Here is a 19,184-nt window from a genome sequence, read left to right on the forward strand (position 1 = left end):
GCCCCCAGCTCCATCCACCTCAAATGCCCTCCAGCTCCATCCACCCCAAATGCCCCCCAGGTCCATCCACTCCAAATGCCCACCTCAGCTCCATCCACCCCAAATGCCCCCCAGCTCCATCCACTCTACATGCCCCCAGCTTCATCCACGCCACATGCCCACCCCAGCTCCACCCAAAAGCTCCCCCAGCTCCACTCACACCCACCCCAGCTCCATCCACCCCCAAATGCCCCCCACCCCAGCTCCATCCTGCCCCAAATGCCCCCTCTCCATCCACCCTTAAATGCCCCCCAGCTCCATCCACCCCCAAATGCCCCCAAGCTCCATCTACCCCAAATGCCCCCCCAACTCCATCCACCCCCCTCCCCATGCTTCCCTTTTCTGCAAATTAGTATAGTAGTTAAAAATCCCAGACCTCAGATCAGAGTGGTGTGCTGGTCCCCGCCTCCTCTGTGTACAGAAAACACTGGAAGGAGGAGGGGCGGGTTCAGTGCATTCCGCTCTCTGCACTGTCAGAGCAGTGATGAGAGAGACCTGCTGCCATGTTATGCTCACGGTGTGCGGGAACAAAGCGGCCCTGCACCGCTTAGGGCATTCCGGGACTCAGCCCTGATTCACCGGGATCCCGGGACATGGACCATTTTTCCGGGAAGATCCCGGCGAATCAAGGATGGTTGGGAGGTATGCTATGTAGATCAGACCAAAATGAGGAGGAAAGAGGGACAGAGGGACTTCGTTCCTAATCAGGGACACTCCCTCCAAATCAGGGACAGTTGGGAGCTATTCTTGTTCTCATATGCCTAAACCTGAACCTAGCCCACACGAGTCTTCCTCATCCTGTTTATCTCCCTTCCACCTCATGTAGCTAACGCACTCCCACTGCACTCAGGTGTCTAGTAAACCCAACAACATTTTTAATTTTTCTCATGTATTAGTTTGTGATTTTTATCCATATGGTCAAGATAGCAATTCTAAATAAAGGTTACGTATATTTTATTTTGTTAAACTTGCTTTGTCATTATAAAACCATGTGCATTGGCTGAAAAGGGGTTACCTTGTCTCATACGCAATGCAGTATTTCCCACTTTTGCACCCTCATCCCTTTTCTTAATTCTGTATCCCCTATTTGGAAAAATGTGTTTTCTTAAAGGGTAAGTTCAGTTTTTGTTGTTTTATTTTTTTAGATATGCAAGTGAATGTTGTCAGCCTAATATAATTTTTTTTAACAATATTTATTATTGTTTGAAAATCTGAAAATCCATTTTCTATGTATAGTCTGTTATTTCACATGTATATGGGCATTGTTATATACAGTATGTAGGCAAATATTTTCTGCTTATTTATTATTTTGCACTATGGTTGTGTTGCAGAAAGTATTAATGTATACTTTGAGGGCCAGATCTTTGATTATCTCTTCTGTTATCCTTTAGGTCAATGCAATGGAATTGAGAGATTGCCTTATCAAGCACACCATCATAATACGAGGAGAAAGTGTTTCTATGCCTTTGACATGCTCTCAGGCATCTGATGGCAGAGATGCTTTTACAAAGGTAATAACATTGTGCATAGTTTTAAAATTCTGAAGGATTAGTGCTTCCCCTGCAGCTATTACCTTTTGTACCACCTCCCTCCCTTTAGATTGTAAGCTTCATGAGCAGGGCCTTTCTATTTCTTCTGAGGTGAACTGTGTTGTAATTGTACTGCCCCCTTCATATTGTAAAAAACTGTTGCCGCTATATACAATACCCAAATCCAGCAAAGTTGGGACGCTGTGAAAAATCTAAATCAAAACCGAATGCAATGATTTTCAAATCTCATAAACCCATTTTTTATTCACAATAGAAAATAGAAAACATCAAATCTTTATACTAAGAAAATATACAATTTTAAGAAAAAAATAAGGTAATTTTGAAATTGATGGCAGCAGCAGCACGTCTCAAAAAAGTTGGGACGGGGTAACAAATAGGGATGATCGAACTTTTGAAAAGTTCGGCTCGACCAGAACACCCAAATTTCCTGAAAGTTCGGTTCGGATTCCAGAACCCCATTGAAATCAATGGGACCCGAACTTCTGTAATCAAAAACACAATTTTGAAGCCCTAAAACCCAATAAATGCCCCTAAAAAGTGCCTAGGGTTCTGGGTCATGCCCCAGGGACTATTAATCACACAAAAAAAAGTTCTTAAAAATTGTCATTTTTTGATAGAGAGCCAATTATTGAAAAAATTATTGAAAAAAAAATGAGATTGCTTTGGATTTAGTGTCTGGGGGGTCTAAAAAGTGTACCTGTGAAGTTTCAGCTCTGTAGCATGTCCAGAACCAGAAAAAAAGTTTGTTTGTATTAGAATTAATATAGAACAGGGATATGGCTCCGCTATTTTCACACCTTGCCGGTTTTGTAGCAAGCGTTTTTTTGGGCATTTTTTGGGGGTTATTGGAGGCAGGCAAAACATCTGAACTTTTGTATAGGGGTATATATACACACACACTTATATGTATTTATACACATACACACATATAGGTGTGAAAATAGCAGAAAACTATGCTTGCGCTAATGAAATAATTAACAGGCATGTCTCCGCTCCTATAACACCTATATATGTGTATAAATACATATAAGTGTGTGTGTATATATACCTCTATACAGAAGTTCAGATGTTTTTCCTGCCTCCAAAGACCCCAAAAAAATGCCCAAAAATAACGCCTGCTGCAAAAACACACCTGGGCGTTTTTGTAGCTGGCGTTTTTTTGGGCATTTTTTGGGCGTCTTTGGAGGCAGGCAAAACATCTGAACTTCTGTATAGGGGTATATATACAATACACACACACACACTTATATGTATTTATACACATACACACATATAGGTGTGAAAATAGCAGAACACTATGCTTGCGCTAATGAAATAATTAACAGGCATATGTCTCCGCTCCTATAACACCTATATATGTGTATGTGTATAAATACATATAAGTGTGTGTGTATATATACCCCTATACAGAAGTTGAGATGTTTTGCCTGCCTCCAAAGACCCACAAAAAATGCCCAATAAACGCCTGCGCCAAAAAAAAACGCCCAGGTGTGTTATTGCAGGCGTTTTTTTTGTGCATTTTTTTTTGGGGTCTTTGGAGGCAGGCAAAACATCTGAACTTCTGTATAGGGGTATATATACACACACGCTTATATGTATTTATACACATACACACATATAGGTGTTATAGCAGAGAAGCCATATGGGTGTTAATTATTTCAATAGAGCAAGCATAGGTTTCTGCTATTTTCACACCTATATGTGTGTATGTGTATAAATAGATATAAGTGTGTGTGTGTATATATACCCCTACACAGAAGTTCAGATGTTTTGCCTGCCTTTTTTTTTTTTTCTCTTTCTCCTCTTTAAAATGGCAGACTTGGTTCAGTGCAGGAATTGTTGTGCATTTATTTCATGTTCCACTCTTTGGAGATTCGGATGCGGTCAGATCTGTAGGCAATTCTCCTTACTGCAGCAGGAAATTGCATTTTTGAAATCAGAGATACTTAAATTATCTGTTAAACAAACTCCAGCTGGGACTGCTGCAATGCCACTGCCACAGAGGACCCCCATAAATGGCAGATGGGTTACTGTAGGTTCTGGAAGACTTAGAGTGGTGGATAGAAGACATGTCCCACAGTCGGTGGTTCTCCATAATTCATTTGCAGCACTCTCAGAATGTAAGGACAACATGGATATGGACTCAAGCACAGAGGGTGAGAAACCATTGACTCCTATGTCTAATGTATGCAAGACTGCAGCCAAGGACAAAAAAGATAAAGTGAAGTCTCAAAGGAAGTAGCTGTTGCTGGGTGATTCAATCATAAGAAGTGTGGAGCTTAAAGAAAATGGTTTTGTGAGATGTCTCCCTGGTGCTACTGCTAGACGAGATAGAAGACGTATTATTAATATTGTTAAGCAAGCAAAGCAGGAAGGGGACGTGGATGTTCTTGTCCATCTAGGGACAAATGACCTGGCTTGCAATGAAGTGTCAGAGGTGAAAAAATCTTTTATCACACTTGGTAATGACGTACAGGATTTTGCATCCACCATTTCATTTTCTGAAGTTCTGCCTGTGCATAATGTTCAGAATGATAGGCAGAGGCGCATAAAGGAGTTCAACATATGGCTTAGTAAATGGTGTCAAGAGCAAGGATTTGGCTTTGTTTCTCATGATAGCTCTACTTGGAATAGAAAGGAACTGTACAAAAAAGATGGTTTGCATCTTTCTCTCAAAGGAACAAATGTACTTAGTGAACAACTCCAAGAATTTGCGAAAGAGTATTTAAACTAGGAAGGGGGGGGCAAAAGAGTGAAAATACAAGAGTCCAATTGCCCCCCGAAACAATGCCAGAACAGGTCCGAAGCACAGAGGTTAAGAAATGATAAGCACAGAGTCCTGTCTACAAATGCTCGCAGTTTAGGTAAAAAAATCAATGAACTTGGGTCAATAATGGCATCTGAGAATGTAGATTTAGTGGCTGTTACGGAGACATGGTTTAATGAAAGAAATGACTGGGACATAACCATACCAGGGTACTCTTTATACAGAAGAGACAGAGAAGGCAAGAAAGGAGGAGGAGTGGCCCTGTATGTGAAAGATAGCATTAAATCTAACCTAATACAAGTTGGTGAGGCCAACATAGTCAGTTTGGGTTACGTTGCAGTTTGCTAATCATGCAGTAACTCGTGTAGGTGTGATATATAGACCACCTGGTCAAGTTAAAGAACTAGATGATCTACTAGTTGAAGAAATAGCCAAAATGACAATGAAAGGAGAAGTTATCATTATGGGAGATTTCAATCTTCCAGATATAAACTGGAAAACCAAAATAGCAAGTTCTACCAGGAGTACAGATATTCTAAATTCCCTACTGGGGTTGTCTCTGCAACAAGTGGTTGAGGAGCCAACCCGGAGGGAGGCCATTTTGGATTTGGTATTCACAAATGGGGATTCGGTATATGATGTCTTTGTAGGCGAAACCTTGGGATCTAGTGATCACCAGTCAGTGTGGTTTAATATAAGAACTGTGAAAGAGTCACACCACACAAAAACAAAAGTTTTAGATTTTAGAAAAACAGACTTTAAAAAAATGAAATTAGTCATAAATGAGTCCTTATCAGACTGGAACGGATTACATGGAGTCCAGGAGAAATGGGACTACTTAAAAGGTGCATTATTGAAGGCAACAGAAAATTGCATTAGACTTGTCAGTAAAAGCAAAAAAAGGAAGAGACCACTGTGCTACTCAGCAGAAGTGGCCCAAATCATTAAAAATAAAAAGCTAGCATTTTGTAATTGTAAAAAAACCCAGAGCAATGAAGATAAGGAAATCTACAAGATTAGGCAGAAAGAGGCCAAGCAAGTTATAAGAACTTCTAAAGCGCAGGCAGAAGAAAAACTAGCTCAGTCTATGAAAAAGGGGGATAAGACATTCTTCAGATATATAAATGAAAAAAGGAAATTAAAACAAGGAATAACTAAACTAAAAACAAAGGACGGAAGGTATGTAGAAGGGAATAAAGGGCTAGCCAACTGCCTTAATGAATACTTCTGTTCAGTTTTTACAGAAGAAAAAGAAGGAGAAGGACCTCCACTTGAAAGGATGACTAATGAATCGTTTGATGCATGTGTCTTTACAGAGGAAGACGTTCTAAGATTGCTGTCTAAAGTGAAGACAAATAAGTCACAGGGTCCTGATGAGATACACCCAAAATTATTAAAAGAGCTTAGTGGTGAGCTGGCAAAACCATTAACAGATTTATTTAACCAATCATTAGTAACAGGAGTCGTCCCGGAAGATTGGAAATTGGCAAATGTCGTGCCCATTCACAAGAAAGGTAGTAGGGAGGAATTGAGCAACTATAGACCAGTGAGTCTGACATCAATAGTAGGCAAATTAATGGAAACCCTATTAAAGGATAGGATTGTGGAACATCTTAAATCCCATGGATTGCAAGATGAAAAACAACATGGGTTTACTTCAGGGAGATCATGTCAAACAAATCTTATAGATTTTTTTGACTGGGTGACTAAAATAATAAACGGTGGAGGTGCAGTAGACATTGCATATCTAGATTTTAGTAAGGCTTTTGACACTGTCCCACATAGAAGACTTATCAATAAACTGCAGTCATTGAGCATGGACTCCTATATTGTTGAGTGGATTAGGCAGTGGCTGAGTGACAGACAACAGAGGGTTGTAGTCAATGGAGAACATTCAGAACAAGGTCATGTTACCAGTGGGGTACCTCAGGGATCTGTACTGGGACCAATTTTGTTTAATATCTTCATAAGTGATATTGCAAAAGGCCTCGATGGTAAGGTTTGTCTTTTTTCTGATGACACAAAGATATGTAACAGGGTTGATGTTCCTGGAGGGAAACACCAAATGGAAAAGGATTTAAGAAAACTAGAAGAATGGTCAGAACTTTGGCAACTGAAATTTAATGTGGATAAGTGCAAGATAATGCACCTGGGGCGTAAAAACCCAAGGGCAGAATATAGAATATTTGACACAGTCCTGACCTCAGTATCTGAGGAAAGGGATTTAGAAGTAATTATTTCAGAAGACTTAAAGGTTGGAAGACAATGTAATAGAGCAGCACGAAATGCCAGCAGAATGCTTGGGTGTATAGGGAGAGGTATAAGCAGTAGAAAGAGAGAAGTGCTTATGCCGCTGTACAGAACACTGGTGAGACCTCACTTGGAGTATTGTGCGCAGTACTGGAGGCCATATCTCCAGAAGGATATAGATACTCTAGAGAGAGTTCAGAGAAGAGCTACTAAACTAGTACATGGATTGCAGGAAAAAACTTACCAGGAAAGGTTAAAGGACCTTAACATGTATAGCTTGGAAGAAAGAAGAGACAGAGGGGATATGATAGAAACTTTTAAATACATAAAGGGAATTAACTCGCTAAAAGGGGAGAGCATATTTAAAAGAAGAAAAACTACCACAAGAGGACACAGTTTTAAATTAGAGGGGCAAAGGTTTAAAAGTAATATGAGGAAGTATTACTTTACTGAGAGAGTAGTGGATGCATGGAATAACCTTCCTGCAGAAGTGGTAGCTGCAAATACAGTGAAGGAGTTTAAGAATGCATGGGATAGGCATAAGGCTATCCTTCATATAAGATAGGGCCAGGGACTATTCGTAGGATTCAGATATATTGGGCAGACTAGATGGGTCAAATGGTTCTTATCTGCCGACACATTCTATGTTTCTATGTTTCCAATGACGCCCAAAAAATGCCCAAAAAAACGCCAGCTACAAAAACGCCCAGGTGTGTTTTTGTAGCTGGCGTTTTTTTTGGGCATTTTTTTTGGGCATTTTTTTTGGCGCAGGCGTTTATTGGGCATTTTTTGTGGGTCTTTGGAGGCAGGCAAAACATCTGAACTTCTGTATAGGGGTATATATACACACACACTTATATGTATTTATACACATACACATATATAGGTGTTATAGGAGCGAGACATATGCCTGTTAATTATTTCATTAGCGCAAGCATAGTGTTCTGCTATTTTCACACCTATATGTGTGTATGTGTATAAATACATATAAGTGTGTGTGTATATATATATACCCCTATACAGAAGTTCAGATGTTTTGCCTGCCTCCAAAGACACCCAAAAAATGCCCAAAAAAAACGTCGGCTACAAAAACGCCCAGGTGTGTTTTTGCAGCAGGCGTTTTTTTTGGGCATTTTTTTGGGGTCTTTGGAGGCAGGCAAAACATTTGAACTACTGTATAGGGGTATATACAGGTCCCTCTCAAAAAATTAGCATATTGTGATAAAGTTCATTATTTTCTGTAATGTACTGATAAACATTAGACTTTCATATATTTTAGATTCATTACACACAACTGAAGTAGTGCAAGCCTTTATTGTTTTAATATTGATGATTTTGGCATACAGCTCATGAAAACCCAAAATTCCAATCTCAAAAAATTTGCATATTTCATCCGACCAATAAAAGAAAAGTGTTTTTAATACAAAAAAAGTCAACCTTCAAAAAATTATGTTCAGTTATGCACTCCTCAGCCTGTGGCACTGCTGAGGTGTTATGGAGGCCCAGGATGCTTCGATAGCGGCCTTGAGCTCATCCAGAGTGTTGGGTCTTGCGTCTCTCAACTTTCTCTTCACAACATCCCACAGATTCTCTATGGGGTTCAGGTCAGGAGAGTTGGCAGGCCAATTGAGCACAGTAATACCATGGTCAGTAAACCATTTACCAGTGGTTTTGGCACTGTGAGCAGGTGCCAGGTCGTGCTGAAAAATGAAATCTTCATCTCCATAAAGCTTTTCAGCAGATGGAAGCATGAAGTGCTCCAAAATCTCCTGATAGCTAGCTGCATTGACCCTGCCCTTGATAAAACACAGTGGACCAACACCAGCAGCTGACATGGCACCCCAGACCATCACTGACTGTGGGTACTTGACACTGGACTTCAGGCATTTTGGCATTTCCCTCTCCCCAGTCTTCCTCAGGGTCCGGTCACCTCTTCACGTTGTGCAGCATTTTCTGCCACACTTTTTCCTTCCCACAGACTTCCCACTGAGGTGCCTTGATACAGCACTCTGGGAACAGCCTATTCGTTCAGAAATTTCTTTCTGTGTCTTACCCTCTTGCTTGAGGGTGTCAATGATGGCCTTCTGGACAGCAGTCAGGTCGGCAGTCTTACCCATGATTGCGGTTTTGAGTAATGAACCAGGCTGGGAGTTTTTAAAAGCCTCAGGAATCTTTTGCAGGTGTTTAGAGTTAATTAGTTGATTCAGATGATGAGGTTAATAGCTCGATTAGAGAACCTTTTCATGATATGCAAATTTTTTGAGATAGGAATTTTGGGTTTTCATGAGCTGTATGCCAAAATCACCAATATTAAAACAATAAAAGGCTTGCACTACTTCAGTTGTGTTTAATGAATCTAAAATATATGAAAGTCTAATGTTTATCAGTATATTACAGAAAATAATGAACTTTATCACAATATGCTAATTTTTTGAGAGGGACCTGTATACACACACACTTATATGTATTTATACACATACACATATATAGGTGTTATAGGAGCGGAGACATATGCCTGTTAATTATTTCATTAGCGCAAGCATAGTGTTCTGCTACTTTCACACCTATATATGTGTATGTGGATATATACATACATGTGTGTGTGTGTATATATACCCCTATACAGAAGTTCAGATGTCATGCCTGACTCCAAACATGTCCTCAAAAAAGCCCTATAAACGCCTGTAGCAAAAAGCAGGGTGACCGGAGAGAAGCCATATCGCTGTTCTGTAAGTGTTCTAATAGAAACAATCTTTTTTCTATGGCGGTCACCCTGACATGGAAGGGTTTTGTCACCCTGCCATAGCAGTCAGAGTCAGTTCACCCTACACTACGCTACGGTCACCCTGGCACTTAACACTTTCCCTACAGAAACTAGATTTTTGAATCTAACTAAATTGGAAAATAGCACCCTAACTACACTATATATCCCTTTCCTCACACTAATAATTGCTAAATGACACTTTGAGAGCAGAAGTAACAGAACTGCTTTCACTCTCTTCCACAGCCCTGTATTACAATGCTAGGAATTTGGCGGGGCTATCTTATATACTGGGGGGCGTATTCACTAATGATTGGCCTCTGGACCCCCTAGTCCCTCCAATCACATTCTTGGCATTCTTCTGCCCCCTCAATTGGCTTTTACTGATGGTTCTGGTCCAATCACAGGCTTTTAAAGCCCATTTCCTGTCGCATTGCATTTTGGTCGTTTCTGGTTACCGAATTCCGAACTTTTTCAGCAAAAAGTTTGGAATTCGGCCGAATTTCGAACACCCAATGTTCGGGTCGAACCGATGGTCGACCCAAACCATTCGATCATCCCTAGTAACAAAAAGCTGGCAAAGTAAGTGCTACTAACAAGGGAGAGCTGTAAGAACATTTTGCAACTAATTGGGTTATTTGTCAACAGGTCAGTAACATGACTGGGTATAAAAAGAGTATATTAGAGAATCAGAGTGTCTCAGAAGTGAAGATGAGCAGAGGTTCACCAATCTGTGAAAAGCTACCTCTAAACATTGAACAATTTTAGAATAATGTTCCTAAATGTAAAATTGCAAAGACTTTACCCGTTCCGGACCGCCCATTGCATATATACTGCGGCAGGGTGTCCCGGCTGTGCAAAATCACATATAGGTATGTGATGCTTGCCCACGCCCACCATTCCAGCGGTGACCTGATTTGGTTCAGAACTGATCAGTAATCAGGTTTAGGCCAATGATCTATGGTCTGGACCTGGTGATCGGTTCTGACCAATTGCAGAACGAATATGATGCAATCTCCTCACCTGGAGTCCTTTTCTGTTCCAGCATGAGAGGAGAAAGCATCATAGTGAGTACGCAACCACTACACTGACACCAGTACACATAGGCACATATTTAACTCCCTGATCACCCCCTAGATCACCCCCAGTTAACCCTTTCACCCCCTGTCACAGTGTCACTATATACAGTATACAGATAATTTACTGATCACTGTATTAATATCACTGGTGACACCAGTTAGCGCCAGCGATAGCTATCGTCATTCCCAGATAGGTTTAGGGTACCTGCCATATATCTTCTAATAAAGGTATAACCCCTTGATCACCCCAGTTAACCCCTTCACTGCCCTGTCACAGTGTTACTATATACAGTATACAGATAAGTTACTGATCACTGAATTAGTGTCACTGTGACACTAGTTAGCTAGTTATCCTCTGTAAGAAACAACAAAGGGACCTCTATATATAGCGCTGGGGGATGTGAGTCTATACAGTCCAATGATAGTCCATGTGCTTGCACTTTCCGGCTGTTACTTGTAGTCCCAGGGAATGGATACGAGACATGACCAGATGAAGGGCCACGCCGAAACGCATTGTAATGGTGACAGCATTGCAATGGACGGCCAGGCATCGGATATATCACCCCTGATCTACATTCCATCCACACTGGGGAGCGCGGCTTCAGCTGTCCAGTCTGACTCTTTCCCTTCTGGGATTCCACTGACAGCTTGACCTCCCACTTCTGGCTTCCTCATTCGCTGTTCGGCCCCAGTGTGCATTGTGGGTCTGCCACTGCAGCGTCCGGGACAGCGCTCCAGGGACACACAGCCAGTGGGGCAGAGCGGCTACCCCTCCCGGTATCCACCATCATCCCCTAAGACATCACAGAGGGCGATCATATTGCAGTACACCACGGAGACACAGCTGATCATATTGTGGAGATAGGTCAGTTTCTACCCGGGCAGATCACTTTCTGTCTTCATTTTAGCGTTTGGTTCCTGGTATGTGCAGCTTTACAGTGTTATTGTTGATATGATGGCTCATGAACATCTGTTTTTGTTATATATTGCCTACAGTTGTTCACAGTTCTGTTGAAAGTTTTGTGACATATTAATAAACTATTCACTATCACCTTTAATTGTGATTGTATCCATTCCGTGAGACTACCTTACAGCCGGCAAGTGCACATGGATCCATCCTAAAATTCCAGCAAGAGTTCATTTCAGCCTCTCTGTATCCAGAAGGTGCTGTGGCCCAATTTCTCAATCAAGATGCAGTGAGCCGACTGCATGAGAGGCATTTTCCGGATGTCCTCCCTGGTACCCCTACCCAAAGAACACCCCAAAAAAAGATGCCATGTCTGTAGGAAGCGCGGATATAGGTGTGACACCTGCTTTTTTGTCACTCTTGCCCTGTCGATCCTGGTCTCTGCATCTGTGTTTCTGTTGCTACCACACACTAGTGGAGTGTTAGTATAGGGTACAGCACGGCACAGTCTAGGGCACACTTTCACACAGGGTCTCAAAATATGTTAGAGGCTATCACATTTTGAAAGACCCTAACCTGGAACGTTTTTAGGTACAAAAAAAGTGTAAAAAAAAAAAAAAAAAAAAAGCATAAATAAATAAATAAAAAAGTCTAAAATAATTGTAGTTTTATTGTACCTACCTTTTTACTGTATTTTATGCTATACTGTAATGTTTTGTTCTTACTGTGTTTTATTGTTAACCATTGTTTGCTTTGCAGGTATGTCATTCTACTGTTTTACTGTACTGTTACTGTGTTTTATTGTTAACCATTGTTTGCTTTGCAGGTACGCCATTCATTGTTTATTTTGACAGCAACAGGGTTTGCTCTCACGATACATAAATCCGTGACTCCAGCGCAGTAGGAGGTGATTTCACCACCGCAGTTTTTAAAAAAAAGCATATATGCCGAAGCATAGGGGATGGGGTGGACACAGAGGGCAGTAGACCTCCTCTGTAAATCTAAAGTGATAACCTGTAAAGGTTTTTAAATGCTTTTAAAAACGTATGTAGTTTGTCGTGTGCAATTTTAAAGCATGTTGTGTTTGGTATCTATGTACTCGGCATAAAATCATATTTTATATTTTACCAAACATTTGGGCAATATAGTGCGTTTTTGTGCAATTAAATTCAAAAAAGTGTTTTTTTCCCAAAAAAAATTTGGGTTTGGAAAATCGCTGCGCAAATACTGTGTGGAAAAACAAAAATTAAACACCCACCAATTACCCCATTTTGGAAAGTAGACACTCCAAGCTATTTACGGATAGGCATGTTAAGTCCGAGCAATATTTTATATTTTGCCACAAGTTTCGGGAAGATGACAAAAAATTGTTTTTTTTTACACAAAGTTGTAAATTAAATGATATATTGCTCAAACATGCCATGGCTATATGTGAAATGACACTACAAAATAGATTCTGCTGCTTCTCCTGAATACGGGAATACCCCATATGTGAGACTTTTTGACAGTCTAGCGACATACAGGACCCCGAAAACCAATCACCGCCTTCAGGCTTTCTAAGGGAGTCAATTGTTGATTTCACTCCACACTACCTATCACAGTTTTGGGGGCCATTAAATGCCAAGAAAGCACAAAACCCTCCCCAAATGACCCCTTTTCAGAAAGTAGACACCCCAAAGTATTTGCTAAGAGACATGGTGAGTATTTTGCAGCTCTCATTTATTTTGGAAAATGAAGAAGGAAAAGAAAATGTATTTTATTTTATTTTTTCAATTTTCAAAACTTTGATACAAAAAGCAAGATCTGTCAAATACTCAAATGCCTCTCAGCAAATAGCTTGGAGTGTATAAATTCTGTAAAGGGGTCATTTGGGATGGGTGGGGGGGGGGGGGGGTTTGTGCTATCTTGGCATTTCATGTCCTCCTAAGCTGTGATAGGTAGTGTGAGGTGAAATCAACAATTTACGCCCTTAGAAAGCCTGGAGGCGGTGATTGGTTTTCAGGGTCCTGTATGCGGCTAGACTGCCAAAAAGCCTCACACATGTGGTATCCCCGTACTCAGGAGAAGCAGCAGAATTTATTTTCAGGTGTCATTTCACATATAGCCATGGCATGTTTGAGCAGTATATCATTTAATTTACAACTTTGTGGTTTGCGCTGTAAACTTTTGTGCAAACCAGTAAATATACGCTTTTTAATTTTTTTTTTACCCCAGACACATGGCTGAATACATTTTGGCCTAAATGTGTGCCAAAAATTGAGTATATTGGATTTTTTTATAACAAAAAGTAGAAAAAATCATTTTTTTAAACAAACTTCAGTCTTTTTTCATTTATATTACAAAAAAATAAAAATCCCAGTGGGGATCAAATACCACCAAAAGAAAGCTCTATTTGTGGGGAAAAAAGTTGCATGACTGCGCGATTACCAGTTAAAGCAGCGCAGTGACAAATTGCAAAAAGTGCTCTAGTCAGGAAGGGGGTAAAACCTTCCGGAGCTGAAGTAGTTAAATTGTAAGGAAAAAAAGAAAGAAAAATGCTTGTGGCGTGTGATTTGTTTGGGGTTGCCAGAAAGGCTCCAGTGCTACTAGAAGGTTGTGGATGGGCAATACTGCAGCATAATGGTTTGGTGAAACAGTATAGGTTAAATAACCAGAATCAGAATAAATGTTTGATAAATAATCAATAATACATCAATCATCCAAAAGCCAAAATAAACAATCCGGAGGTTTAGCTGATACTAAACAATGAAAATGCATTGGCTGAGCTAGGCTGCCTCCTCAGTGTCAGACCGGGAACCTGGTAACTGTAAAGAAAAGAAGGAAAAGAGAGGGGCGCCAAAACTGCCTAGTGTAGTAATATTCTTTATTGACACAGAGTTAAAATAAAATAATTTCACTCACAAGTGTTAAGCAAGTCTGGGCATATTACAGTTAACCAAGTGGCCGACTGGGAGAAGATTGCAACTTGGGTAGATGTGGAACTCTAGAGCCGGGAAGTATGGAAGACATCGCTTTGCACCACTGGAGCCGCTGGGAGCCTCTCGCTAAAGCCAGGGATAGGATTGCTGAAGCTGCCACTCTAAACGGTGATATGTCCACACCTGCTTAACTCTTGTGAGTGCAATGATTTTATTTTAACTATGTGTCAATGAACACTTTTTCTACACTAGGTGGCGGCTTTGGCATCCCTCCCTTTCCCTTCTTCACTTCAAAGACTTTAAATATATATTTCTCTATCGCTCATTGACAGACGTAGTCCTCGGTGATACAGCACCTTCGGGTTATGTTGCCTCCACAGGAGCAGGACTAGACAGGAAATTAAAAAGCTCTGGCCACACCCTAGGGGCAGTCCCAGAGGGTATATCCTCTCTCTCTCTGCCTCAGCAAATCAGTTATTTTCTGTCTAGTTAGGAGTAAGGACCTAGATACCTTGCTGGGATCTTCGGTCCTGGCAAGATTTTTTTCTTAAAAGATTTTTTAGACAGCTTTTTTTCTCCAGTGTTCCTGTGAGATCTTCAAGCAAGAAAGCTGAACTGGGCGACGGGCTGGATGTTGAGGTGGCGCTGGGGGTCTGAAAAAAAAAAAAAAAAAGTTTTTTATTTTTGAATTATATTATCCAGGAAGTGACTGGAATTATCATGGACCCTGCCACACATATTCCCCCACCTGTTTCCCTCGAGGGGGCCACGGGACCCGCCGGTGCACAGAGTGTAGAGGCATTTACAGCAATTTTGGAGTCTATGGTGGCTCGGGTGGAGGCGGCCTGTCAGGGACGGGGGTCAAGGAAGCGACCCCCGCCTACCCCTATACTATCTGACACCTCTGACTCAGATTCAGAGATGGTCACTGCAGTTGCAGGTCCCTCTGCAAGGGCTGTTACCTCAGGTAAAGCTCCCTCAGACAGTGAGGAGGACGTTTCTTCTCCCGCTATAATTCAGGAAGAAGCATTGGTGGACTCACTAGTTGTGGCAGTGCAGGAAACCTTAAAACTTGAGGTTTTACCGGCAGAGGCAACTGAAACAGAGATTCCTTTTGGTACTAACAAGCCCATCAAAACGGTGAAGGTTTTTCCTGTACCCAAGTGTTTTGGTAATAAGATTAAAGGAGAATGGGAGCATTCTAAACGTACCTTTACTATTTCCAAGCGTATTGCTAGACACTATCCGTTTGAGGAATCCATCATTAAGAAATGGACGGTACCACCAGTGGTGGATCCACCTATTTCCAGGCTGAATAAAGCCACGGTTATCCCAGTGGAGGACACTTCGTCCTTTAAGGATCCGGTGGATCGAAAGATGGAAGCAGAGTCCCGCACCATCTTCTCTCTGATAGGGTCAGCATTTAGACCAGTAATTGTTATTGGTCTAGTTTCCCAGACACTTACGGAATGGGCGAGAATGGTACGCCAAGACCTTAGGGGAAAAGATATTCCCCAGGAGACATCTGATTTGATGGAACAGATTATACAAGGGCTACAGTTTATCTGTGACGCAGCCTTGGACACTACTCCCCTATTAGGGCATGCATCTATGTCAGCGGTTATCCTCAGACGTGTGCTGTGGTTAAAATGCTGGTCAGCTGACCTAGGTTCCAAAAAGACCTTGACAAATCCCCCCTTTCAGGGGAATCGTCTATTTGGGGCCACCCTAGATGAAATCATCAAGGATGCCACTGGGGGCAAGAGCACTTTTTTGCCACAGGCTGCTAAAGCTAAGGGACCTCGCAACAAGCGAGGACCTTTCTTTACCGCCCATAAAGGGCGCCCGGCTGGAACAAGCGGGAAAGGCAAGACTCCTCCAGGAGGGTTCAAGAAGGGCTGCTCGGACAAACAGAGGACCAACCCAGCCAAACCCGAAGCAAAGGAGTACACAGCCTGAAGGTGCGCCCCCACCCGGTTTCAGGGTGGGGGGACGTTTTCACCGGTATTCAGGACATTAGATCGAGCATCAACCACTACTACCGGTGCGATTCTTCCCTTCCAACATTTAAGTACTACAGGAAGCGGTAGTTACCGTTCCCTGAATAGATCTTTTCCTTTACCTTTTCCTAAGATTAGTCCCTATGCCTCACAAGAATCGGATCTGGTTGACCAGACAGGCCAAGAAGCCTCTAGTCGGGTGACTTCGGTCCCTGAGGTTCAACCAGAAAAGATCACCCTTCCTGATAACAATCAGGTATCTGATAAATGTGTGGGAACAGAAAACGACCAGACTTTCTCGGATGGTCGGGGCCAGATACCTCTAGGGACGCCTGGTTCAGATCCAATCAGCGCCAGTGGTCCTAGAAATTCTAGGCTGGCCTCGTCAAGCCGGCCTGGCCGACTTGGACTTGCTAGTCGCAGACGTTCCGTGGGAACTTCGTCTCAGGGAGTGTCTGTGGTCTCAAGGACCAATTTACCATCGTGCTTTACAGTCGCTGGTTTTAATGGCCTGGCCATTGAGACCCAAGTACTGAAGGACAGAGGTTTGTCTACTTCAGTCATTCCTACCCTTATTAAAGCAAGGAAAGAGACTTCCAGCAAGGTCTATTATCACACATGGAAGACTTATATTGCGTGGTGCGAATCTTTAGGATTTCCTCCACGTACCTATTCGGTGACTCGAATATTGGCTTTTTTGCAACAAGGGGTTGAGCAGAAGCTAGCCTTGAGCACCATCAAGGGTCAAGTTTCAGCATTAGCAATCTTCTTTCAGAAACCTTTAGCTACCAAGTCCTTGGTGTGGAATTTCATCCAGGGGGTGCGGCACCTGGCTCCACCAGTCCGCGCGCCCTTACCGCCCTGGGATCTTAATTTGGTTTTGTCGGTTCTACAGAAACCTCCTTTTGAAAACATCAGGGAGATTCCCTTGCTTACTTTATCCCAGAAGGTGGCCTTCTTGGTGGCTATCACTTCTGCTCGCAGGGTGTCAGAACTGGCTGCATTATCATGCCAGTCCCCATACCTAGTGATTCATAGGGATAAGGTAGTACTTCATCCTAAGCCATCTTTTCTTCCTAAGGTGGTTTCAGATTTTCATCTGAATGAAGATATTGTACTACCTTCCTTGTGTCCTCAGCCCAAGCATCATCGGGAACATGCGTTGCATTCCTTAGATGTGGTTCGGGCAATCAGGGTATACCTGAAAGCTACGGAATCATTCCGTAAGACGGATTCACTTTTTGTGATCACGGATGGCCCCAGAAAGGGTTTGCCTGCATCTGCCGCGACCATTGCCAAATGGATTAGACAGACGGTGGTACAGGCTTATTCTATTAAGGGTCAGAGTCCTCCGTTCCCTGTTAGGGCGCACTCCACTCGAGCGCTCAGTACTTCCTGGGCCTTTCGCCATCAGGCGTCAGTGGTCCAGGTATGTAAGGCGGCCACCTGGTCGTCGGTACATACCTTTACAAAATTCTATAAAATTGATGTGACGGCATCGGCGGATGCCTCATTTGGCCGCAAGGTTTTGCAGGCCGCAATTTGAGGAGACCGGTGGTCTACCTCGAGGGTTTTTTTCTGTTTGAAAAAAAAAAAAAAATTTTTTCTTTTTTGTTGAGTCTCATCATTAAGGATGAGCATTGTAAACTTCTAGTTGGCACCGGTTGGGCCTTCTAGATTGGGATTTGATTTTCATTTTCCCACCCCTCATTTGTAATACTGCTCTGGGACGTCCCGAAGGTGCTGTATCACCGAGGACTACGTCTGTCAATGAGCGATCGAGAAAAATGGATTTTTGTAAAATCTTAACGTAAAATCCTTTTCTCTTAGCTCATTGACAGACGTAGTCCCCGCCCCTCTGTTTTTTGAGTTGGGTTGGGTTAAAATCTCTAAAGACTGCTTTTTGACATAACTGATTTGCTGAGGCAGAGAGAGAGAGAGGATATACCCTCTGGGACTGCCCCTAGGGTGTGGCCAGAGCTTTTTAATTTCCTGTCTAGTCCTGCTCCTGTGGAGGCAACATAACCCGAAGGTGCTGTATCACCGAGGACTACGTCTGTCAATGAGCTAAGAGAAAAGGATTTTACGGTAAGATTTTACAAAAATCCATTTTTTCATCTCCATAAAAAATATAATCCAAATATTCCTAGATCCTTGAGAAATCTCTCTACACAAAAGACAAGGCTGAAACGCAATATTGGAAGGCCAGGATCTTGGAGCTCTTAGATGGCACTGCATTAAAAATAGGCACGATGCTGTGACGGACATCACTGCATGGGCTCAGGAATACTTACAAAAATCACTGTCTGCGGACAAAGTTCACAGTACCATCCAAAAATGCAAGTTGAGCTCTATCATGCAAAGAAGAAACCATATCTGAACATGATCCCGAAAGGCGACCCTCTTCTCTTGGCCAAAGCTCATTTAAAATGGTCTGTTGCAAAGTGGAAAAATGTTCTGTGGTCAGACAAAATCGAAAAATTTACATTATTTTTGGCAAACAGGGATGCCACATGCTCCGGATGAAAGAGAAGAGGGACCTTCCACCATTTTATGAGCACTCAGTTCAAAAGCCTGCATCTCTGATAATATGGGGTGCAATAATATGTATGGAATGGGCAGCTTGCAAATCTGGAAATGCTTTAAAGGTTTTAAACCAGCATATGCTTCCATACAGATGATGTTTTTTCAGGGAAGACCTTGCATATTTCACCATAACAATGCTAAACTGCATGCTGCATATACAATATTAAAACAGCACAGCTTTGTAGTAGAATAATTTGGGTGCTTAACTGTCTTGCTTGCAGTCCAGATCTTTTACCAGTTGATAATATTTGGCACATCTTAAAACTAAAAATACGACAAAGAGGAACTAGGACTGTTGAGCAGTTAGAATCTTACATCAGGCAAGAA

General features: G+C 42.0%; 1 protein-coding gene across 1 annotated transcript in view; it reads left to right on the forward strand.

Annotated features, from left to right (window-relative positions):
• MYO7B (myosin VIIB) overlaps nt 1-19,184 on the forward strand; it is a 545,169-nt gene that overhangs the window by 176,166 nt on the left and 349,819 nt on the right. The window contains exon 11 of the mRNA XM_082249873.1: nt 1,431-1,550. Within this exon, the coding sequence (XP_082105999.1) occupies nt 1,431-1,550 (120 nt within the window). The remainder of the gene's footprint in view (nt 1-1,430; nt 1,551-19,184) is intronic.

Source organism: Pelophylax lessonae, assembly GCF_965119305.1.
Source record: "Pelophylax lessonae genome assembly, chromosome: 3".
Taxonomy (NCBI): domain Eukaryota; kingdom Metazoa; phylum Chordata; class Amphibia; order Anura; family Ranidae; genus Pelophylax; species Pelophylax lessonae.